This window comes from Camelus dromedarius, chromosome 21, assembly GCF_036321535.1.
Source record: "Camelus dromedarius isolate mCamDro1 chromosome 21, mCamDro1.pat, whole genome shotgun sequence".
NCBI classification, from domain to species: Eukaryota; Metazoa; Chordata; class Mammalia; order Artiodactyla; family Camelidae; genus Camelus; species Camelus dromedarius.
The window spans coordinates 9,320,956-9,340,657 of record NC_087456.1 but is presented as its reverse complement, the minus strand read 5'-3'; the positions used below and the strand labels follow the sequence as shown (position 1 = coordinate 9,340,657).

At 51.4% G+C, this 19,702-nt stretch overlaps 1 protein-coding gene across 3 annotated transcripts in view; it reads left to right on the top strand.

Moving 5' to 3' along the window:
- Positions 1 to 19,702, top strand: part of PLXNA2 (plexin A2) — a 203,130-nt gene that overhangs the window by 15,277 nt on the left and 168,151 nt on the right. For all 3 annotated transcript variants that reach the window (XM_031438650.2, XM_064477145.1, XM_064477146.1), the window contains exons 2-3: positions 9,533 to 10,800; positions 15,977 to 16,159. In XM_031438650.2, coding sequence (XP_031294510.2) covers positions 9,613 to 10,800; positions 15,977 to 16,159 — 1,371 coding nt within the window. In that variant the 5' untranslated portion in view covers positions 9,533 to 9,612. The remainder of the gene's footprint in view (positions 1 to 9,532; positions 10,801 to 15,976; positions 16,160 to 19,702) is intronic.

The following is a 19,702-nucleotide window of genomic DNA, read 5'->3' as shown; positions in this document are numbered from 1 at the left end:
TGGCACTAATGGCCACTTTTCCTGATGTGAGGACAAGGCAGCAGCGATGGGGAGCCTCCTTGTTCCTGGAGCCCTTCAGTGGTCACCATGGGAGCCCCCGGGGCAGAAAGGCAGGAGGATCTGCAAGAGAAACAGGAAGTTCTCTCACCCGGGGACCCCTCGGGGCCATTAAAATGCTTCTTCAAGAGGAAAAAGACAGGACAGCTTCCCTTCCCAGAAAGTAAGTGGTGTTTAGGGCCAGTCCACTGCCTGAGAGCTGAGATGAAGGTCTGGGGCTTTGTTTTTTCTACCCTCCCCTCTTTTTCCTCCCTTTCCCTCCCACCGCTGAGAATTGGAGCTGTGTCACGAGTCTTTGAAAACATTCCAGTTAATGGCAGCATAATATGCCATTATGTGGAGTGACTGTAATTTATTTAACCACTTAGTTGGGCATTTTCTACCCCGTGTCTTGCTCTCCTGCTGTGTTCCCTCCCTCAGAGTCCCTGGTTCTTCCTTGCAAGGTCAGGATCAGTGAGAAGGCAAGAGAGACACTTCCAGGCTCCTTGGAAAGATCATTTGGAATTTCTCTGAAAAGTAACAGACAGACAGCAAACCTCTTGCCACAAAACATCCCTGGATTCCACCTTGTAATGGATAACTCAGCCCTTGCCACCCCCAACCCCCAAGCCCTGCTCCTTTACCAAAATAAAATGGGAGCCTTGAGTTTTGACCTCTAAAGTAAAGTACTTGCCAAGTCTTGCTTAACATTCTCATGATCTTCCCAGACCAAGGACAAGGGGGTTGGTTTGAAAACTAAATTCTAAGTATCTAGGCAATGTGGAATATGGGGAAAGCATAGGTGTCAGAAAATTCTGCTTCCCTGTGGAATGATGCAAGTCTAGGTACTCAACCTTCCTGACTGTCCATTTATTCACCTGCGAAATAGACAGATAAATACTTGCAGAATAACCTTAAAATTATCCATTACATATGCAAAGAATACAGCCCAGTGTGCCATGTGGCAGGTGGTTAATGAATAACAATAGTAATAGCGGCTCATCTTTGTAATTTTTGTGGTAGAAAACGAATGGTAGTTGCTGTAATGATGCTACTTGTGGCCCTTAAGGCATGAGATCTCCTAACATGAACTTGGACTTGACTTAGCAAAGCCATAGCCCCACTTTTATTCCTTTGCCAGACTTTGGAAGGAGCGTGAGAATTCCTCTTCCTGTCCTGTAATTCCATAGAGTCTACCAGCAAAGCAACCCCACTACTAGGATGGTTGTAGGCAGGGTCCCTCTAGAGTCAGGGGAGCAGTGGGGTGACCTTTCCAGGAGCCCCATAGTGCAAAGGACAGGCACGATCCTGGGGCTTGCTGCTTGATGCCTCAGAGCCCTGCTAATCTGCAGAAATTCTTTCTGCCCCAGGGGTGAGGTGGCCATGGCAAGGCAGCCGTGCCCCAGAGGGGGTTGAAGCGGGCAGAGCCCACGGAGGGGGGAGAGGGGGAGGAGTGGCGGGCGGCAGCTGCTTGAAATTGATTGCTCTTGTAGTTTAGTTTATACCACGGGCCCTCTCCGCGCTGCCCGGGTGGCGACCTTTAGATAATAAAAGGAATTCTGGGAGATTTCTGACAGGCCCGTGACATATGGGGCAGGTCCGCAGGGTCAGGCGGTGTATCTCCCTGCTCCCGGCCCCAGGGTAATGAATCTTGTTTTGACTTGACCAGGCCAGCCCAGCCAGCGCCCCAGAAAGGAGCCCAGCCCCTCCCCTCTGCAACCCCTCAAATGAGCGCCTGTCTTTGGAACCCTTCATAATTCAGGGAGACAACTCCAAACTTTTATAGCCTGTGAGCGGACAGGACAAACATTGCATGTTTTGCTAAGGCCCTGGGAGAGCTGGTGCGGTTTCCAGGGCTCGAGCAGAGCCCACTGGGAGACCTGGGAAAAAAAAAACCAGCAGAAAGCCCTTCCTGGCATGAAAGGGCAGTGGCCCCCGGACAGGCCAGAGCAGGAGCCGGGGTGGGAATGGGGGGAGTCACAAAATATCCCCTGATGTTCTTGGGGTCTTGCAAGTGACACATTGACTCTTCTGGGCCAGAGCAGAAGCAGGCAGGGGAGGCAAAATGGACAGGAACTTTCCACAGGGCAAGAAGCAAGAGAGCTGAGAGACTGGCAAACCCCAGGCCTAAGCCCCCCCGGGCCCAGAGCTGCGAGAGGCAGCGCAAGTGCATTCCCGGGGCCACGGCTTCTAGCTGGGTGAAGGAGAAAGCCTGTCTGCTGCCTTCGGGGCTCACAGGGGTGTTAAGAGGTCTGCATCCCGAAGCGTGTTGGCCCTGTGATGGCTTCAACCCCTCGCCACAAACACACGTGCTCGCACACGTATGCACACACGCTTTCTTCAAAAGCACACTTCCTAAGCCCACGTGGTGGAGGGCAGCGCTCCTCCCAGCCACATTAGTTTGCTCGGGCTGCTGTCACTAAGTACCCCCTCCCGGGTGGCTTCAACACCAGAAGTTAATGGCCTGACAGTTCTGGGGGCCAGAAGTCAAGATGCCAGCAGGGCTGGCTCCTTCTGAGGGTTGCGAGGAGGGACAGGATTCCGGGCCTCTCTCCTGGGCTTGCAGATGGCTGTCTTCTCCCTGTGTCTCTTCCCTCTGTGCCTGTCTCTGTGTCCAAATGTCCCCTTTTTATCAGGACCCCAGTGCATTTGGATTAGGGCCCACCCTAATTATCTCATTTTGATTTAATTACCTCTGTAAAGGCCCGGTCTTGAATGCAGCCACATTCTGAGGTAGTGTAGGTGAAGGCTTCAATACATGAATTTTAGAGGTACACGATTCAATCCATAACATTTGCTAGCCTGCCTTTCATGCCAAGGCCCAGCCCCTCACGTCCCCTGTCCCCCGACTTGCCCACTGTGCCATCTGGGAGGCAGAGAGCCCACTGCTGGCATGCACTCATGTGGGATGCGAGGCCTTGCTCCCTCCCTTTGCCGGAGCTGAGAGCCACACGCTGCTCTGGGCAGCAGCCCCTCACGCCTCAGCACCTGGAATATGGGTTCTTCCCTTACTGCTGATCAATGTCAAGGCCTCCTCGAATTTCCTTCCCTTCCTCCTTGGTTATTGGAGATTGGATCTGATTTATCCACCTGCAAAAAAGAAAAAAAAAATGCACATAAGGACAAGTAGAGGCTGTCCCTTCCCATAGTGAGAAAAAGTGACAGGGTCGACATTATTACCCAAAGTTGTCTTGACCCACCCTGGGGGGGAGGGGGACACAGCATCACCTATTTGACCTTCTCAGAAAAGATGCCAAATGTGGGCAGAGGTCCATGTTGCTCCTCGGTCTCTCCTCACCTTCCTTCTCTCTCGCTCCGGGGTGAGGTGTAGCCACTTGGCTTCACGTAACAGCACAGAGTCTGGGGCAAAAATGACATTTGATTAATGAAGCAAACGCAGCTGGTATAGCAGTGACATCTAAATTGTTCCTTTGGTCGTGCTATTTTCTGTAGAAAACTGTCGCTCTCCCCGCACCCCCTCCCCTTTTGCCTTTAAATCGTGTGCATAAAATACGCTAATAACAATCTCGGGCGACTGTGCCTGAGTGACAGCTGAAATAAGAAAAAGACTAATCGTGCCTCCTGCAGCCCTGTCACATGGAGATTAAATGAGTCTCTCTCCCACCCCCTCCCTGCCCACCCCCCTCCCCCACTCTCTCGTGGTCTCTTCTCAATGAGAAGCATGGGCATTTGAATAATAATATTATAGACACCATCAGGGTGACAGTGGGGAAAAAAATCAGCTCAAACCCATGATTATTCCTTCCATCTAATAATTATTTAAATACCAGATAACTCCTTTCACTCTAATTGAGGCCTTTCAGCTGTCGGCATTACCCGGGGCCTCTGCGCTCACCCTCTCGCTCACCTTGTGCTACCCAACGTGTCTGAACTACCTCCGAGGTCGCTGTTAGACAGAGTGACACTGGGAATGTTTGCATGTACAAGCGCGCTAATGACATTAGGACGGGGCCTTCAGGATTGTTCCACCCACAAGGGGCGCGCTGGGGCCCCAGAATCGCACATTTCATTTCAACATTTTATCCTCATAGACTTCAATCCATGGAAATTTTACACCCGAGGCAGCCTCCTCAGGTCATTGGGACCAGTCCCCTGCCGTTGGGTAAACGCATTCTGAAACAGCTGTCGGGAAAATCCAACGTCAGAATATTTCATAGCCTTCTGGGCCACATGCCCCAGGGAACTTCTCTAGACAGGATGTCCTCCTTGACATCTTACTTTAGTCCTTTCTGCTCCATTTCTAACTCTTTGAGAAAAAGAAGCTGCCTACGCTTAGATATTACATCTGACCTGTCTATGAGGTTGTCCACAACCCAGAGGGATAATGGCACGGGACCCCCAAGCCCCCAGGTCACAATGTAGGTGCCACTCCTGTGTGTGAGGACTGCCTGAGCCTGCCGGGGCCTGGAGGAGGTCACTCCCCGTCCCCCAACGCAGAGGGGAGCCAGTCTGATCTCCCCTTCATTCTCCTTAATCCCGCGCCTCCTCGGGTCTGCTCTGCACACCACCTCACTGTCCCTGCTCAGCACCAGGCTCACTTCTGCTCATCCTGGGGCCACCACCATCAAAAGGCACCTTCTTTTCCTGAAACAGGGCAGCCTGGAGGAGGCAGGACATGACTGACCCACCCAGGACCCTTTTGCAGAGGAAGTACGGCCTTTGGTCACAAGGTCTAGGTTCTGATCGCAGCCTGTCCCTGAGTCATTTTGGGCCACCTTGGAAAATTTGTTTTCTTTCCATGGGCCTCTGTTTCTTCATTTTAAAAAAGAGAGGTGGATTGGAGTGATCTTTTAGTCTCCTCTAGCGATGGCTTTGAATTCCTGCTTTAAAGGTGTCGCTAATTAGAAGGGAGAGCTGAGGGAGAGGACGGACTTCTCTCTGCCCTGGGAGGGGAGTGAGGTTGGGGTGAATGCCAGGACAGCCCTTCTTCTAAGAATTTCCTTTTCTCTGTCACCATCTGGCTCCTCGGGGTGCTGGCTGTGAGCCACCTGGTAGGTGCAGTCATAATAATAGGCCCCTTTTACTGCTATTGTTATGAGAAATGTCACAGCCAGGCTGGGGCAGGTGGTGGTGGTGACGGTGGTGATGCAGACAGTGGTGACAGTGAAGCTATGGATGGGTCCACACTTGGGAGCTCTACCATTATGAACTCTGACTCAATCTGGCAAAATTCCATCCCGACCCTTCCTACCTCCTCATCTTCCTCCTTTCTTTTGCCATAAAGGAGGCCAAGTAAACATAGAGGTACATGCACTCAGCTCTCCTGAAAAAGGCAACAGAGCGGGTCGCAGGGAGGAGAGAATCCTGCCCTGAGCTGAGCTGGAAGTGCCTGATTGTCTTTCCTCCCTGCGTGGCCCCTGCCACCTGCAGCAGCTGATCAGGGAGGTAGAGATGCCTTCACTAGCTGTCACCCACACCTGCCTCCTGAATCCCGATCGGGGAGAAGGCGTCACCAGGCCCTCCAGATAAAATATTTAGTGACACTTGCTTCCCCGAGAGCCAAGTGCGTCCTCTCCTCAGCATCAGGAGCGCTCTGTGTGCTTTACTGATAGGGCGAGTGAATCTCCCAGGGCACACGTCCTGCTTTGAGACCTGGGGAGAGGGAAACTGGTGGGAGAACAGAGACTAGGCAAGTTTGGCTCTCGAGAATGCATGTGACACAGTGACTTCACGAGGAGAAGGGACAGGAAGAAGGAGGCACTGAAAAAACCCCTGAGGTTGACACTAGTGGAAAATTGGGGTTAGGAAATGCTAGGTATGCAAAGTCATAGCCTGTGTTCCCTGGCTTCTACCAAACTGAGGATGGAAAATTCATTCTAAGACCAGAGAATGGATGGAAATGAAGAGTTGGGAATATTGACCAGTAAATTACTACTAGTAAAGGCTAATGAATCTCGAACACTTCTAATGGGCTGGGCATTGTTCTAAGTGCTTTATATGTACTGACTTCATCATAACAATCCTATGAGGTAGATACTAGTGCTAAGCTCATCTTATAGAAATAGTGAGATAGTATCACGGAACAGCTCAGTACCTTGGCCAGGTTTACACAGTTGTTACCTCTGTTTGAATCCAAGCATCTAAGTTCAGAGCTCAGGCATCTGACCATCCCACCACACCGCCTCTCATCAGAGAGGTACACAGGTGGGTGCCCTTCTCCCTTAGTCTGAATTCAGACAGGAGGCTTGATCCTTGCATGACCTGGTAACATCAGCCTTGGCATGGAAAGACAGAGGCTCTCAACTTGCTGTTGAAGTCAGTGGTCCTTGTGAAAGCCACACTCTGAGGTAGAACGCAAACCTCGCCTGCCACCCCTGCACTGCAGGAGACCATGTCTCCTCTTAACCCCGGTGCTCCGGTGCCTGCTGTTCCCAAAAGGGTGACCCTAAAGCCCCACGGACTGAATGTGCCTGGAATTCACCAGGAGCAGTTTGTCACAGAGTGGATGCCGATCTAGGGGTGAGAGGAAAGCAACCCAACTAGTGGCCTATTGAGAACTCCTGACTTCACCAGCTTTACCCGGCTGGACAGAAGGACTTCAGCTGTATTCCAGTCATGGGCTCTAGAAGCAAGCAAGCTTCAGGGTATCATTTTGTCTGAAGAAGGAAATCTTACAAACTGGTTAATTCCAATACCCTTTATTTCTAGATCAAGAAATAGGCTCAGGTTGATGCTAAGCCATACAATCCATGAGTGACACAGGCAGGATTTGAATCCAGGGCTCCCTGAGTTCCCCACTCTGCCTCCTACCCTATGACTTCATGCCTTCTGGCCGCCAGGCCAATTTTCCCATTCAGAGTTCAACTCTCCAGATCCTGCGCCTCTACAAGCCTCCCTGCAGGATGCAGAGAGGCTATGTTAGGACCTGTGCAGTAGGTTGGTAGGGATGATCACCTTGGCTCTAGCCTCTTTCCTCTGACACATGCTTCCCAGTTTGAGCCCCTTCACTGGAACAGGGAAGGCAGGGGAATCAAAGGTCTATCCACAGCGTTCATTCCCATGGAAAGGATGAATACGAGCAAAAAGAGAAGTCAGGAGCTCTGGCGGGATTCCTGAAATTCAGTCTCCTGGGGAGGTTTCCATGATAATAATAACAACTAGGATAAGCTGAGCATTCACTGAGTGCCAGCTACCATGCTAAGAGGTTTGCCCACATTATCTCATTCACTCCCATGACACCCTGACAGGTCAGTACCGTAATTACCCTATTCTACTGGAATGGGAGATGAGACATGACTTGCCCAAGGTCCCAAATTCTGCCTAACAACAGAAGCCACTCTGTATTCAAACTGGGTCTCTGGAGGATACTGGGCGGGGAGGTGAGACAGTTGACCTTAACCTCACACCGTGTCCTTTGGTGTTACTCTCTGCTACCTGCTGGAACCTCCTTCCTCCACCCCGGGGCTAAGCATACATGAGCCTGTACATTACAGGGGAGGCTGGAGTGTGCCGCCCACCAACTCAACGCCAGAGCTCAGAGAATACTTTCTAAAAGGCCAAACTCCAAGTGCAGGGTGGTGATGACTATAATCCTCTGGCTGCCCTCCCTCCACCTGTCGGCAAAGGAGCCTTCCTGCCCAGGGACAGGGGCACAGACAGCGCAGCCTCCTGCAGCTCCCTGTCCCCAGCTGGAGAATGTGAGGATTCTGTTATTTCCTTTCCACAGCTCCTCTTGAGGAATTCACGTCCTGCTACCGGCCCCAGGACATAGCTAAAAATAACCTCTGATTTTCAAACCGAGAGCCCTGTCTGTCAGGAGGCTTTGCCGGTGAGCGCGTGGGGCCGGAAGGGCTGTGTCAGAGTCGCTGAGGTCAGCCTGGGCCTCATGCCGCCGTTGCCTTCCGCTTTCCAAGGAAGCCTGGGGCCCAATGAGTCACCCAGAACACCCCGGTGGAGCCTGGTTGGAGGAGAGCAGTCAGGTGGGATCTACCTCTGGCACCAGGGTCAGGCGTGGGATGTACAGTTGAGGAGGACAAGGGAGAGTTTCTAAAGATATCGAGCCAAAAACCACGCGGATTCCCAAGGTGGCATCTGTTCTCATTCCAACCCAGTTTAGCCAGACGGGGAGGGTGCAGGGACGGGGACTCTCTTAAACCCCACTGGAGCAAATTCTGCATCCTTGGCTTGGGTGTTTCCATTTGTGCTGCCTCACCCGCCCAGAGTTCTGTCTGGACTTGTCTGAGAAGGATGCCGGACTATCTGTCCAGCTGGAGAAAAGCTTTCTCTGCTAGAGGGCTCGCTGCCCTCTGCTGCTGCTACCTGCAACCACAGTCCCTCCCTCGCCATAAAAGTCAGGAGCAGGGCTGGCAGAGTGATGGGACAGGCTCCACTCTGCACACCCTACCCAGGAGTCCCTAGAAGCTCTCTCAGGAGCCCCCCACCTTGCCCCTCTGGGCAACTTCCTTGGAATAAGGAGGAAAACCTCTAGCGCCTCGGGGTTGGGAGGGCAGGCAGGGAGCAAAGTCCTCATCAGGGGACTGCAGGCTGACAGCCTGAGGTTGGTGCGTGGGAGGCTGGAACAGTCACAAGGCCCCATCAGTGGCTGCTGTGAGACTGACCCTCAACTCCTCTCACATCTCCCAAACCCAGAACTCTGGCCCAGTGGTTGGAGCTGAACTCAGCTATCCGGTCCCCGTGAGCAAGGAAGCCAGCTCCACCCGCAGAGACACAGAAGTGGAAGCAATTTCCTCCGGGGCCTGGCAGCCCACTTACTGGGGAGGCACTGGCTGATGTCCTCCTGTCCCAGAGAATGGTGGGGGGGGGGGTTGTCCTCCCTTTCTCCCTGGGACTCTTCAGGCTCCTGAATAGCACCTCTGGCAATCCCAGTCCTATTGGTCACAGCGTATCCCACTCTCTGAACACATTTGAAGGGCTAACAGTCAGAGATGATTCTTTCTAGAGAGGACAAGGCTGAGGGGCAGCGAGAGGCAGTTACTTATTCACGATGACCAGCTCTTCTCCTTCCCTGTGGGGGGCAGAGCATGAAAAAGTAAAGAAACCAGCAGTGCGAGGGGATGGAAGTCTGAAGTAAGAAGGAATTTCATTGGCAATATCAGACCCAACAGCTGACTGGAAGAGCTGGGGAGAGGAGAGATCTCCCCTGGACAGGCAGAGGACACTAGCGACTGGGTGGGGAGACTGGCTTTGGTCCCCACACCCGCATCATCTGACTGGGTGAACTGTCTTTTAACCTCTCTGACAGATAAAAACCATGTCTGCAGAGGACAGAAATAGAGATGCTTTGTAAAGAAGAAAAAAAAAAGAAGTATTTTACAGCATAAAGGCTGGAGACCAAAATAGATAATAGGATTCCCTGAGCATCCCGAAGAGGGAGAAAGTCTGTTAAAAATAGAAAAACCGAAGTACAGAAGGAAGAGGCTCAGAGCTAGACAGGACTGGGACCTGGGTCAAGCAACCCTGTGCACTTCTCCCAGGATTGATTCTCCATCTCACCACTCTGCCTTGTGTTTTCCAGAACCATGTGAGGGCCCACCCGGGAAAGTGGAGTCCAGGAGAGCTCAGAGGCTCTGTCTCCTGGTCCGCGCCCCGCTCAGAATGGAACAGAGGAGGCCCTGGCCACGGGCCGCAGAGGGGGACGGCTGGCCAGTGGTCCTGCTCTCCGCGGTCTGCGTGCTGCTGGCCCCGCCCACCGCCGGCATGCCCCAGTTCAGCACCTTCCACTCCGAGAACCGGGACTGGACCTTCAACCACCTGACGGTGCACCGGGGGACCGGGGCGGTGTACGTGGGGGCCATCAACCGCGTGTACAAGCTGACCGGCAACCTGACCATCCAGGTGGCTCACAAGACCGGGCCGGAGGAGGACAACAAGTCCTGCTACCCGCCGCTGATCGTGCAGCCCTGCAGCGAGGTGCTCACGCTCACCAACAACGTCAACAAGCTGCTGATCATCGACTACTCGGAGAACCGGCTGCTGGCCTGCGGCAGCCTGTACCAGGGGGTCTGCAAGCTGCTGCGGCTGGACGACCTCTTCATCCTGGTGGAGCCGTCCCACAAGAAGGAGCACTACCTGTCCAGCGTCAACAAGACGGGGACGATGTACGGCGTGATCGTGCGCTCCGAGGGCGAGGACGGCAAGCTCTTCATCGGCACGGCCGTGGACGGCAAGCAGGACTACTTCCCGACCCTGTCCAGCCGCAAGCTGCCCCGCGACCCCGAGTCCTCCGCGATGCTCGACTACGAGCTCCACAGCGACTTCGTCTCCTCCCTCATCAAGATCCCGTCCGACACCCTGGCCCTGGTCGCCCACTTTGACATCTTCTACATCTACGGCTTCGCCAGCGGGGGCTTCGTCTACTTCCTCACGGTTCAGCCCGAGACCCCGGAGGGCGTGGCCATCAACTCCGCCGGCGACCTGTTCTACACGTCTCGCATCGTGCGGCTCTGCAAGGACGACCCCAAGTTCCACTCCTACGTGTCCCTGCCCTTCGGCTGCACTCGGGCGGGGGTGGAATACCGCCTCCTGCAGGCCGCTTACCTGGCCAAACCCGGGGACTCCCTGGCCCAGGCCTTCAACATCAGCAGCCAGGATGATGTGCTCTTCGCCATCTTCTCCAAAGGGCAGAAGCAGTATCATCACCCGCCCGATGACTCTGCCCTCTGTGCCTTCCCCATCCGGGCCATCAACCTGCAGATCAAGGAGCGCCTGCAGTCCTGCTACCAGGGGGAGGGCAACCTGGAACTCAACTGGCTGCTGGGGAAGGACGTGCAGTGCACCAAGGCGGTAAGGAGGCCTCACCTGGTCCATCCCGGATGCGGCATCCAGCCGCTGGTCTTCCTGCCGGTGCCCCATCGCCCACCCTGCCCCCAGACCACCACCGCCTGAAATGAGCGGTGTTCAGGCTCCTGTCACCTGGTGGTCCCCAGTAACACAGAGTCTGATAATACCAGACACATGAGGCATGTTTGCTGACCCACGAGTCATTCCAAATAAATAATCCAGTTCCTCCTCCCCACCAGCCACTATAGTACGCACTTCCAGCCTCAGCGGTGAAACTGACAACAGAGCTACCTGCCCTCATGGAGCTTTCCTTAGTGAGGGAAGACAAATGAACACACAAAACGTGTAGTCTCTCAAGGGGTGGCAACTGCGGGAGGGAAAAATAAAGCCCGGGAGCCGAAGAGGCCGTCCCCAAGAGGGCTGATCCTTTGAGAAAGTGGCATTTGAGCAAAGGCTGAGGAAAGTAAGCCACATGGGTATCTAGGGAAAGCATTCCAGGGAGAGGGAGGGGGCAGCATGTGCAGAGAATTCAGGACGTGCCTGGAGTGTGTGAGGAAGAGCAGGGAGGCCACTGCGGATGGATCAGGGCGTGTGGGAGAAAGAGCAGCTGGGGATGAGGCTGGTCAGAGGTAGCAGCCACCAGATCCTGAGCGTGTAGAGTTCCTTAGGCCACTGTGAAGCCAAGTGAGGGAGTAAAGTAGGCAGGTGGATATGTAAGTTGGAGGAGAGGGAAGGGAGTCGAGCCCGACTGACAGATTGAAACCTGGGGAAGAAGAATCAGGAGCCTGGGCAGAGGGAGAGAGGGGAGGAAAGGGAACTCGGGATCCAGACTTGAGCATGGCAGAGACAAGAAAGTCAGTGGTGAGTGCTGTCTTGTCAGAGGGTCAGGATGCTGCCATGTAAGTGGTCACCGTGATCCACACATTCACCCAGCCATCCATCTCTCTGTCCATCATCCATCCATCTACACAACCCTCCATCCATCCATTCATCCCACCATTCATCCATCCACTTCACAAGAGGGTATTGGAGATCCCCTGAGTGCCCAGCACTGTACTGGGCACTGAGGATGCAAATATAAAAAGACATAATCAGTACTCTCAGATATCTCCTAATCTAATGGGAGAGAGTAAGAGATAAAAACAGCCGACAGTATAATGTAATGCCTAAGAGTTTGGGATTCAGAGCTCAGATTCCATCTGTGCTGCTTCCGGGCTTCGGAAATAACAACATCTCTCCATTATCATCTGTGAAATGGGGATTGTAATGCCTGTGTTGTGGGATGATCAGATGAGAGAATATGCAACAAGATTAACCTGCCAGATTTACCATTATTAGCTAACTGTTATGGATCGTGACAAGGGCTAAGAGAGAGTTCTGTGCAAAGTGTTGAGGGCACTGGATCTGCAGTCTGGGGAACCATCTGAGACCAAGCGAGCGATCCATACAGCTGCCTTCTGAGCATCCTAAGTGGAGGGTATCTGCTTTTAGGACCCAAAACCACTTCTTAAGGCAAGAAAACAAATCATATCTAGGCTGTGCTCCTGTTCCTGCTGTCATTTGCTTGGTACAATAGGACAGTTGTTAAGGCCATGAGCTTTGAATTCCAACAGATTTGTATTTAAAAATCAGTCCTACCACTTAAAACTGTGTGGCTTTGAGCAAGTTATATAGCTGATCTGAGCTGTAATTTTTTTTTTTCATTCTTCAAATAGAAATAAGTAGTCTCTATTTATGGTTATTATGAGGATCAAAGAGAAAAAAGTATATAAAATACTTCACACAATACCTGGAACATAATAATCATTTAAAACATGACAGCCATAATTATCCATATTAATTAACTAAAGAACCAGTTATTTGCTCTAATTTTCCTTTTGTAAAATGAGGAGGCTGAACTAGTTATTCTCTAAAGTTCTTTACAGCATGGCAATGGCCCCAACCAGTAGGGAGAAGTGGAGAGGAAATGAAAGGGTTAATCCCTTTGGAGAGTCAGGCCTGGTTCCCACTGCCCAGAGGGGGCCTTGTCAGGAGGAAACTGCTGATTCCTGCCTGCTTCTGAGCCAGAGGGAAGAGGAAGCCGACACCCTTCTGTGGCTCCAGTGGCTTGCAGAGGGACAAGCCCAGGCTAGTAACAAAAGGGCAGCGAAGGCAGTGGGGGAGAGGTGACAGCAGGTGGGATCAGGACCTTGGAGAGAACAGCCCCTAACTCATCACCCCCACCCTTGATCATCACGTTCTTCTGGTGCAGCCTTGATAGCAGGTGTGGGAGTGAGGGGGTCACAACAGGTAGGGCCCCTTAAAATCTCTATAATCCAAGGACTCCCAGACCAGGGGATGCAGAGACCTTTTGGTGGCCTTAGAGGGGGTTAAGAATGCCTGAAAGAAGCTGAGATCCCAGGGCTTAATTTTAACATCATCTCTGGACTCACATGGAACTCTCAGATAAAGATTTGAGCTCCGTTCCCAGAAAAGGAATGAGGACCAGGACTCACTCTTTGAGCAGCAGCTCTGTCCCAAAGGCTGTGCTGGCCAATTCGAGGGTTATCTCACTTGATCCTCAGTATGACCCTATAAAGCGAGGATTATCCATTTGACAGATGGAAAAACAAAGACTCATGAAAACTAAGTAAATCACTTAAATCCGCACAACCATAAATGCCAAAGCAGGGATTTGAGCTCAGTTCAGCCGATATGACTTCTTAGTCCAAGCGCTTTCCATTTAGCCGTGCTGCTTCTAAGGAGAGGCCGCACTCTGGGCTCTCCCTTTTGGAGCAAAAGTAAAGGGGCAGCAGATGTTTGGGAATAGCTGACAATTTAAAGAAGAGAGAAAGAAAGGCTGGCCAATCCCAGGGGCTTAGGCTCAGAGCAAACCATTTCCCTTACAGTCCGGCAATTCTAGAGTCAGGAGGGAGAGAGAGAAATTCAAAATCACCAGCAAGTTTTTGGCTTCTGCTGCCATTTCTCAGAATTTGGCTTGGGTTAGACCTGTGCCCAGACTCTGCAACCTTACCAGTCCCTGGAGACAGTGGGAAAGAGACTGAAGCTCTGAAACCTAGGCCTTTCAGAGCCGGAAGGATGCTTGACGGTTACCTGGTCCCATCTTTCCCTTTGTAGATGAGAACATTCAAAGAGCCTGTGTGCTATGTCAAGGTCACGTGGCTGGCCAGTGGTAGAGACAGGATTACAACCTAGATTTCCTGAGACTTATCAGGGCACTTGTGCCTACCGTGTAGGGATGAGAAAGAGAAGTAGAAAATTTAAAAATTAGTAGCTGATTTCTCACTGACATTTCTAGGATGGCTGAAATTTCCATCACTGGCTCCAGGAATATGCTGGTATTAGACAAATGACTAACGCAGGCAATGGTAGCAGTAGGGAAGGATGGAGGTGGGGAGACCTTGATTAGAAGCATTTGCCAGTTTTCTCGCTGTAAATACTCCCACCATGGATGATTTCAAGCCACCAGTGTAATGTCACTGAATGCAAAGATGGATATCCTGCATCCCTCATGAGCTGGCTCTAGCATACCATTGCTTCACTCCCTTCCTGAGAAGCATATCCTTTCTACTGTGTGGAACTCCATATAATCCAGAGTTCAAAGTCATGCTTAACATAAAAGCTAGTTTCCTTTCCTAAAGAATATGCACCCACACACATACACACATGAACACAAGGGTAGCACCTCCATTCGGCTGCAGGAGCAGCAGTTCTCTGCAAACCGCCAAGGCATCACAAGATACGAGTCTCTATTCCCTTTGGATCTAAAAAAGGGATGGAAAGGGAAGTCCCTGGTTTACCAAAAAAAAAAAAAAAAATCACATGTAGTTTCTAGGACAGTTCTTCCAAGGAAACGAGGCTGTCAGGGAGCGATGCGTCAGCCTGCTCTTCCCTGTTGCGGTTGAGAGGAAGGGACTGAGGGGACAGACTGCAGGGCTCTCCCTAATTCTTTCTGTGATTCCCACGACAGTCATTTCCTTCTTCCTAGGGGATGCTTTTCCAGACCCAGAAGGAACAGTTGCCAAGGGCTCAGGGCTCCGTCTAGCCTGGGGTCTGTAACCTTGGCCCGCAGGTTTCCATGTTGTGCAATCAACAATGGTGTTTCAAAGGATCCATCTTGGCCCAGCCTCAGGCTAGACAGTGTGCAGAGACTGCAACCCCCTTGGCAGCCCCTGCCCTCAGGAAGCATGCAGTCTTTTTTTTATTTTAAACTGAATGAGATCTTAAAAATAATCAATTTAACAGCCCCAAAAGAGTATGCTACTGGTCCAAGTTCACATAGCCACAGAGAGGGAGAACAGAGGCTAGAATTCTTTCTGTCCAGCTATTTTTGCACCTGCTCAAAATGATCTTCCCCGCTGCCCCAGTCTTTCCTGATGGATACTCTTTATACAAGCACACCACCACTGCCTGCAAAAGGTGGGAGACAGGACAGCCGTCCCACCCAGAATCTACCCAAACATCATGGAAGACTCTAACGGACAGTGGTGAAAGTCCGTGCATAACTTAATGAATCCCTCCTGGTTGCTTTATGTCCTCTCCCCAGTGGTTCCCTCGCAAAGGTGGGCAGGTAGTATGACAAATGAAGAAACTGAGATTTATGTAGATTAAGTGACTTTTCCAAAGTATAAGGCACTGTTCAAGATTATGGTAGCCCTTTTCAGTCTATCCCCAGTAAAGGATGTGGTGAATAATGCAATAACTTAAAATTCCTTACACCCAAAGGCAGACATTGCAGAATGAGAAACAAACAAGAAACCCCCTCCAGGCTGGTAGGAATCCTGCGATGTTGCCTCTGTACTGAATCTCCACGGTCTCAATACAAAGAGCCCCGCAGAATGGCTGGTCCATGGGGACATTAAAATGACCAGAGAATGAGTTCAGGCAATCAGCTTTGCAAGTTGCCACTGGTTCTCTTGGCAGAAAAGTGAGTGGGTGACTGCAGGTGATGGAGTAGAAACTGCTGGTTCCTCTCTCTGGTTTCACAGGACCCGGTGTGGGGTTCATGGGTCAGTTGTGAGATGCCTTTGTGGGCAGTGTGTATTACGCCCCTGACCCCCAGGCCTGTACGTCTCCGAAGCCTGCTGTCCCAGAGTTGGCCATTGAGGGCGGGCTAGTGTGGAACAACTCTGCCCTGCCTCCACCGCTACTCACCTCAGTTCCTTCCCCTTCTCTCCAGCCGGTCCCCATCGATGACAACTTCTGTGGACTGGACATCAACCAGCCACTTGGAGGCTCAACTCCAGTGGAGGGCCTGACCCTGTACACCACCAGCCGGGACCGCATGACCTCAGTGGCCTCCTATGTTTACAACGGCTACAGCGTGGTGTTTGTGGGGACAAAGAGTGGCAAGCTGAAAAAGGTAAGAGTCTGTGAGCCCAGACGCCCCTGTGATGTTCAGCATCTGGGCTGAGAGCCCCTTCTGGAAGGTAGCTGTTGATGGAGATTTAACTCGAGGCAACTCAGTTTTCTTGGGGTGGGGGTAGTTAGAATGGGCAGGGTAGGTAGGGGTTAATTTTGTGGCTTATCTTCTAGCTGCTTCCTCTCACCATTCGTCAATGAGTGTCTAGGGAACACAAACATATTTCAATATGGTCCAAACTCCAAGAAACCAGGAAGGTGCATCTGCCTAAAGGAGGAAAAAAAAAAAATCACTATCTCCAAATCAAGGAGAATGGATTTTTTTGGTTATCTATATTATGAGTCACCCACATCCCAATGCCCTCCCCTTAGCCTATAAAGTTGATTATACTGATCAAAAGCTTTTGTTGAATCCAGAGCAGCTGCTTGAAGCAGATTATGGGTCCCAGTTCTGAGGACAAATGGTGGTGGCATGTTCTCAGCCAATGGTGATGCAGCTCTCTGATGGGAGACGGTGCCTCGGTAAGAGGTCATCCGGTCATCCTCCTGTCTTTCCTCTTCCTGCCATCACGGGCTCTTCCCCGCCCCTCCCCCACCCCATCCCCAAGACCTGAGCTGCCAGGAGGAAGCAGACGTCTTATCCTGCGCCCATCCTGGGCACCTCGGCCAGCTGCAGGGCACAGGCCATCTGGGGCTGTCAGGGCGGGAAGCCTCTTGTGTGGCGGGCTGAAGCCAGCGGCTTGTACCTGCTTGTCAAGGGCTTAGGGTGTGGAGACGGAGCACAATCTGGTTCATTATGTGGGATTACAGAAGCCACATTCTTTCCGGTCCCTGCTAATCCTTTTCCCCAAGCTTACCCTCCTGCCACCTTTCCCTAGACCCACCACCTGAGGATCAAGGCATAGGCAAGACCGCACCACGTCTCACCCTTTGATGTTGACATCACCCCTGTCGCTCTTTCCTTCTAATCCATTTAGAGCCTCGGGGAGACATGTTGTTTGGGGATGTGGAGGGAGGGCAGCAGGGAGGGAGCCTGAGGAAGAATTTCCTCTGTTCTGCTTGTTCTGAGTTACTGCCAGGAGAGGTGAGAAAAACTGGTCTGGGTTGATGTGGAGGTGCTGAACCTTCCAGACCTCTTCTCTCTCATGATACCAAAGCCCTTTAACCCTTTCCTTGCTCTCTGGAGAGGTTCCTATCTATCCCTGTCCTGTGCCCTCTACTCGGCTGGGACAGTGGACCTTGGCTTGGTTTTAGGTACAGGAGAGTGAGAATGAGGGTGGTCCCTGCATTTGCTTTCCCAAAAGTGGGGAGGGAAGGAGATGCCTTCTAAGATTCCACTAAAATTGAAAAGTCATACTTTCTGGAAAAGAATCTGAAAAAGAGGGTATATATATATATGTGTGTGTATATATATATATATGTATGTATGTATATATCCGAATCAATTTACTGTACACCTGCAACTGACACAGCATTGTAAATCAACTCTACTTCAATTTTTTAAAAAAGTGGCATATTCTACCAGGACAGGGTTCAAACTTGGACACCCGAGGCTGGCTACTTCCCTGTAGGGTTATCTACACAGCTGGGTAGTTTGTGACTTGCCCAGGAACTTTGGGCCAAGGGGCTTGTGGGAGTTGAAATCCAGCCTGAAGTCTCCTTATTAAGCCCTGTACCCTAGAGTATAAACATCCCCCCCTCGAGGGGTCCCCCTTCTAATTCATCTGCCCAGAGAGACCACCTTTTTCTAGATTGCACGAAGGTTTTCTCAGGCCAGCAGCAGCCACAGTGAGGCTGTGCTCAGTACCTTCCTTATCCATCATGCACTTTCGGTCAATGTTCTGGATCATTCCAGTGACCCTGTCTCCTTCATTCTCTTGAAAGTTCTATTAAAGGCAGGGGGTCATGCTTTCTTCATATTTATTTCTTTCTTCCTGCCTAATCCTTTCGCCAAGTGGCCCCATCTGGGATAAGCCCCAAAACTGTCTTGAAAAATAGAACCAATCTCTAAGGAAACTTCAAGATTGTCTGGCCCAATACGCGTGTTATTTGGCAGGAAAACTGAGGCCCCAAGAAGAAAAGTGACTTGTCCAAGCTTAGAGATGAAGACAAGTTGCTTCTTGCCCTGACACCCAACTTGGCACCTTTTTTTTACTTAAAGAAGCCTCCAGTGAACCCGGAAGTGTAGGCTGAGAACAATCTTCGGGTCCCGGCGTGCTACAGGGTTCAGCCAGGGGCTAGCGCCTTCGCTCTCCTCAGCCCTGGACCTGAGTTAGCAAATGGAAGTTTTTGGAATGGATAGATGAGGACTGAATAGGGGAAGAACTACCCGTCCAAGTTCAGAGGGCCCTGTGCTGACCTTTCCACATCTCTGTGCATTTTGTGCACACACACGAGGGGCTGCTCAGGGCATCTTTCCAAGCCACACACTCAGGGTAGCCAAGCTCTCCTAGCCCGGTCTGAACCGCACCGCCCCTCTCTGCTAGCAGACAAGTCGCTATGAAGGCGAGTCAGTGGGTTCAAGGGCAAGGCGGGGGGCGTGGCTGCCCACAGCTTGTTCCAACCCGCAAATTGGCTGCTCCTTCTCACTCTTCACTTAGCTGTTCTTGGCTGTTCCTGTGAGCTCATAATACCCCTCCTTCTCCTCTGTGCAACTCACCCTTCCTTTCCACCCACACGCCTTTGAGGCACCTGATACTGACGCCGAACTCCCACCGGCCTCCCATTTATCCAGGGAAACAGCCCAGGAGGAATTTATGGAATGTCCCCAGGAAATGTTACCATGGTCCAGGCCCCATAGCTCTTTCAACACAGGAAGGAAAATAAAGAGAGAGAGAAAAAAAAAACAGTCAAGAGTTTGGAGAAGGGAGGAAAGCAGGGTGCATCAGAACTGCTCACTTCTCCCCTGCCTGACCAGGGGTCTATCAGACTGCCCAGCCTTCAGCCAGTGCAGCCCAGAGGAACAGGATGTCCCTGGAGAGGGAAGTGCAGAGGAAGCGGAGACTCCCTAGAAGAGGCGTGACCATGAGGTGCCGTTAGGTGCTGGGTCACACGCTTGCTCATATGCTGTTCTCTACTAGACGCGTTGAGAACAGGGCAGATGAGGCCACCGCCTTCTGAGCCTCAAACATGCCGAAAGAACAGGCAGAATAAGGACAAAATCTCAAAACCAAGATGCGTAATACTTGCAGGGGCTCAGGGTTGGTGCATCAGAGGTGATAAGAAGACAGGCCAAGATTGGCCACAGGGATGGAATGATTCCAGAAAAAACAGCTGCAGCGGTGTGATCAGCCTGGAGGGCTTTATGGAGGAGGAAGCTTACCAGGATTTGCTTTGAGACTGATGGAGATAGATGGTGATGAATTGAGAGTGGGAGAGAAAGACCTTCTATTTTTTTTTTAACTGAAGTATAGTTGATTTACAATGTTGTGTTAGTTTCTGGTGTATAGCATAGTGATTCCATCATACATATATATATATATATTATTTTTCATGTTCTTCTCTTTATAGGTTATTACAAGTTGTTGAATATAGTTCCCTGTGC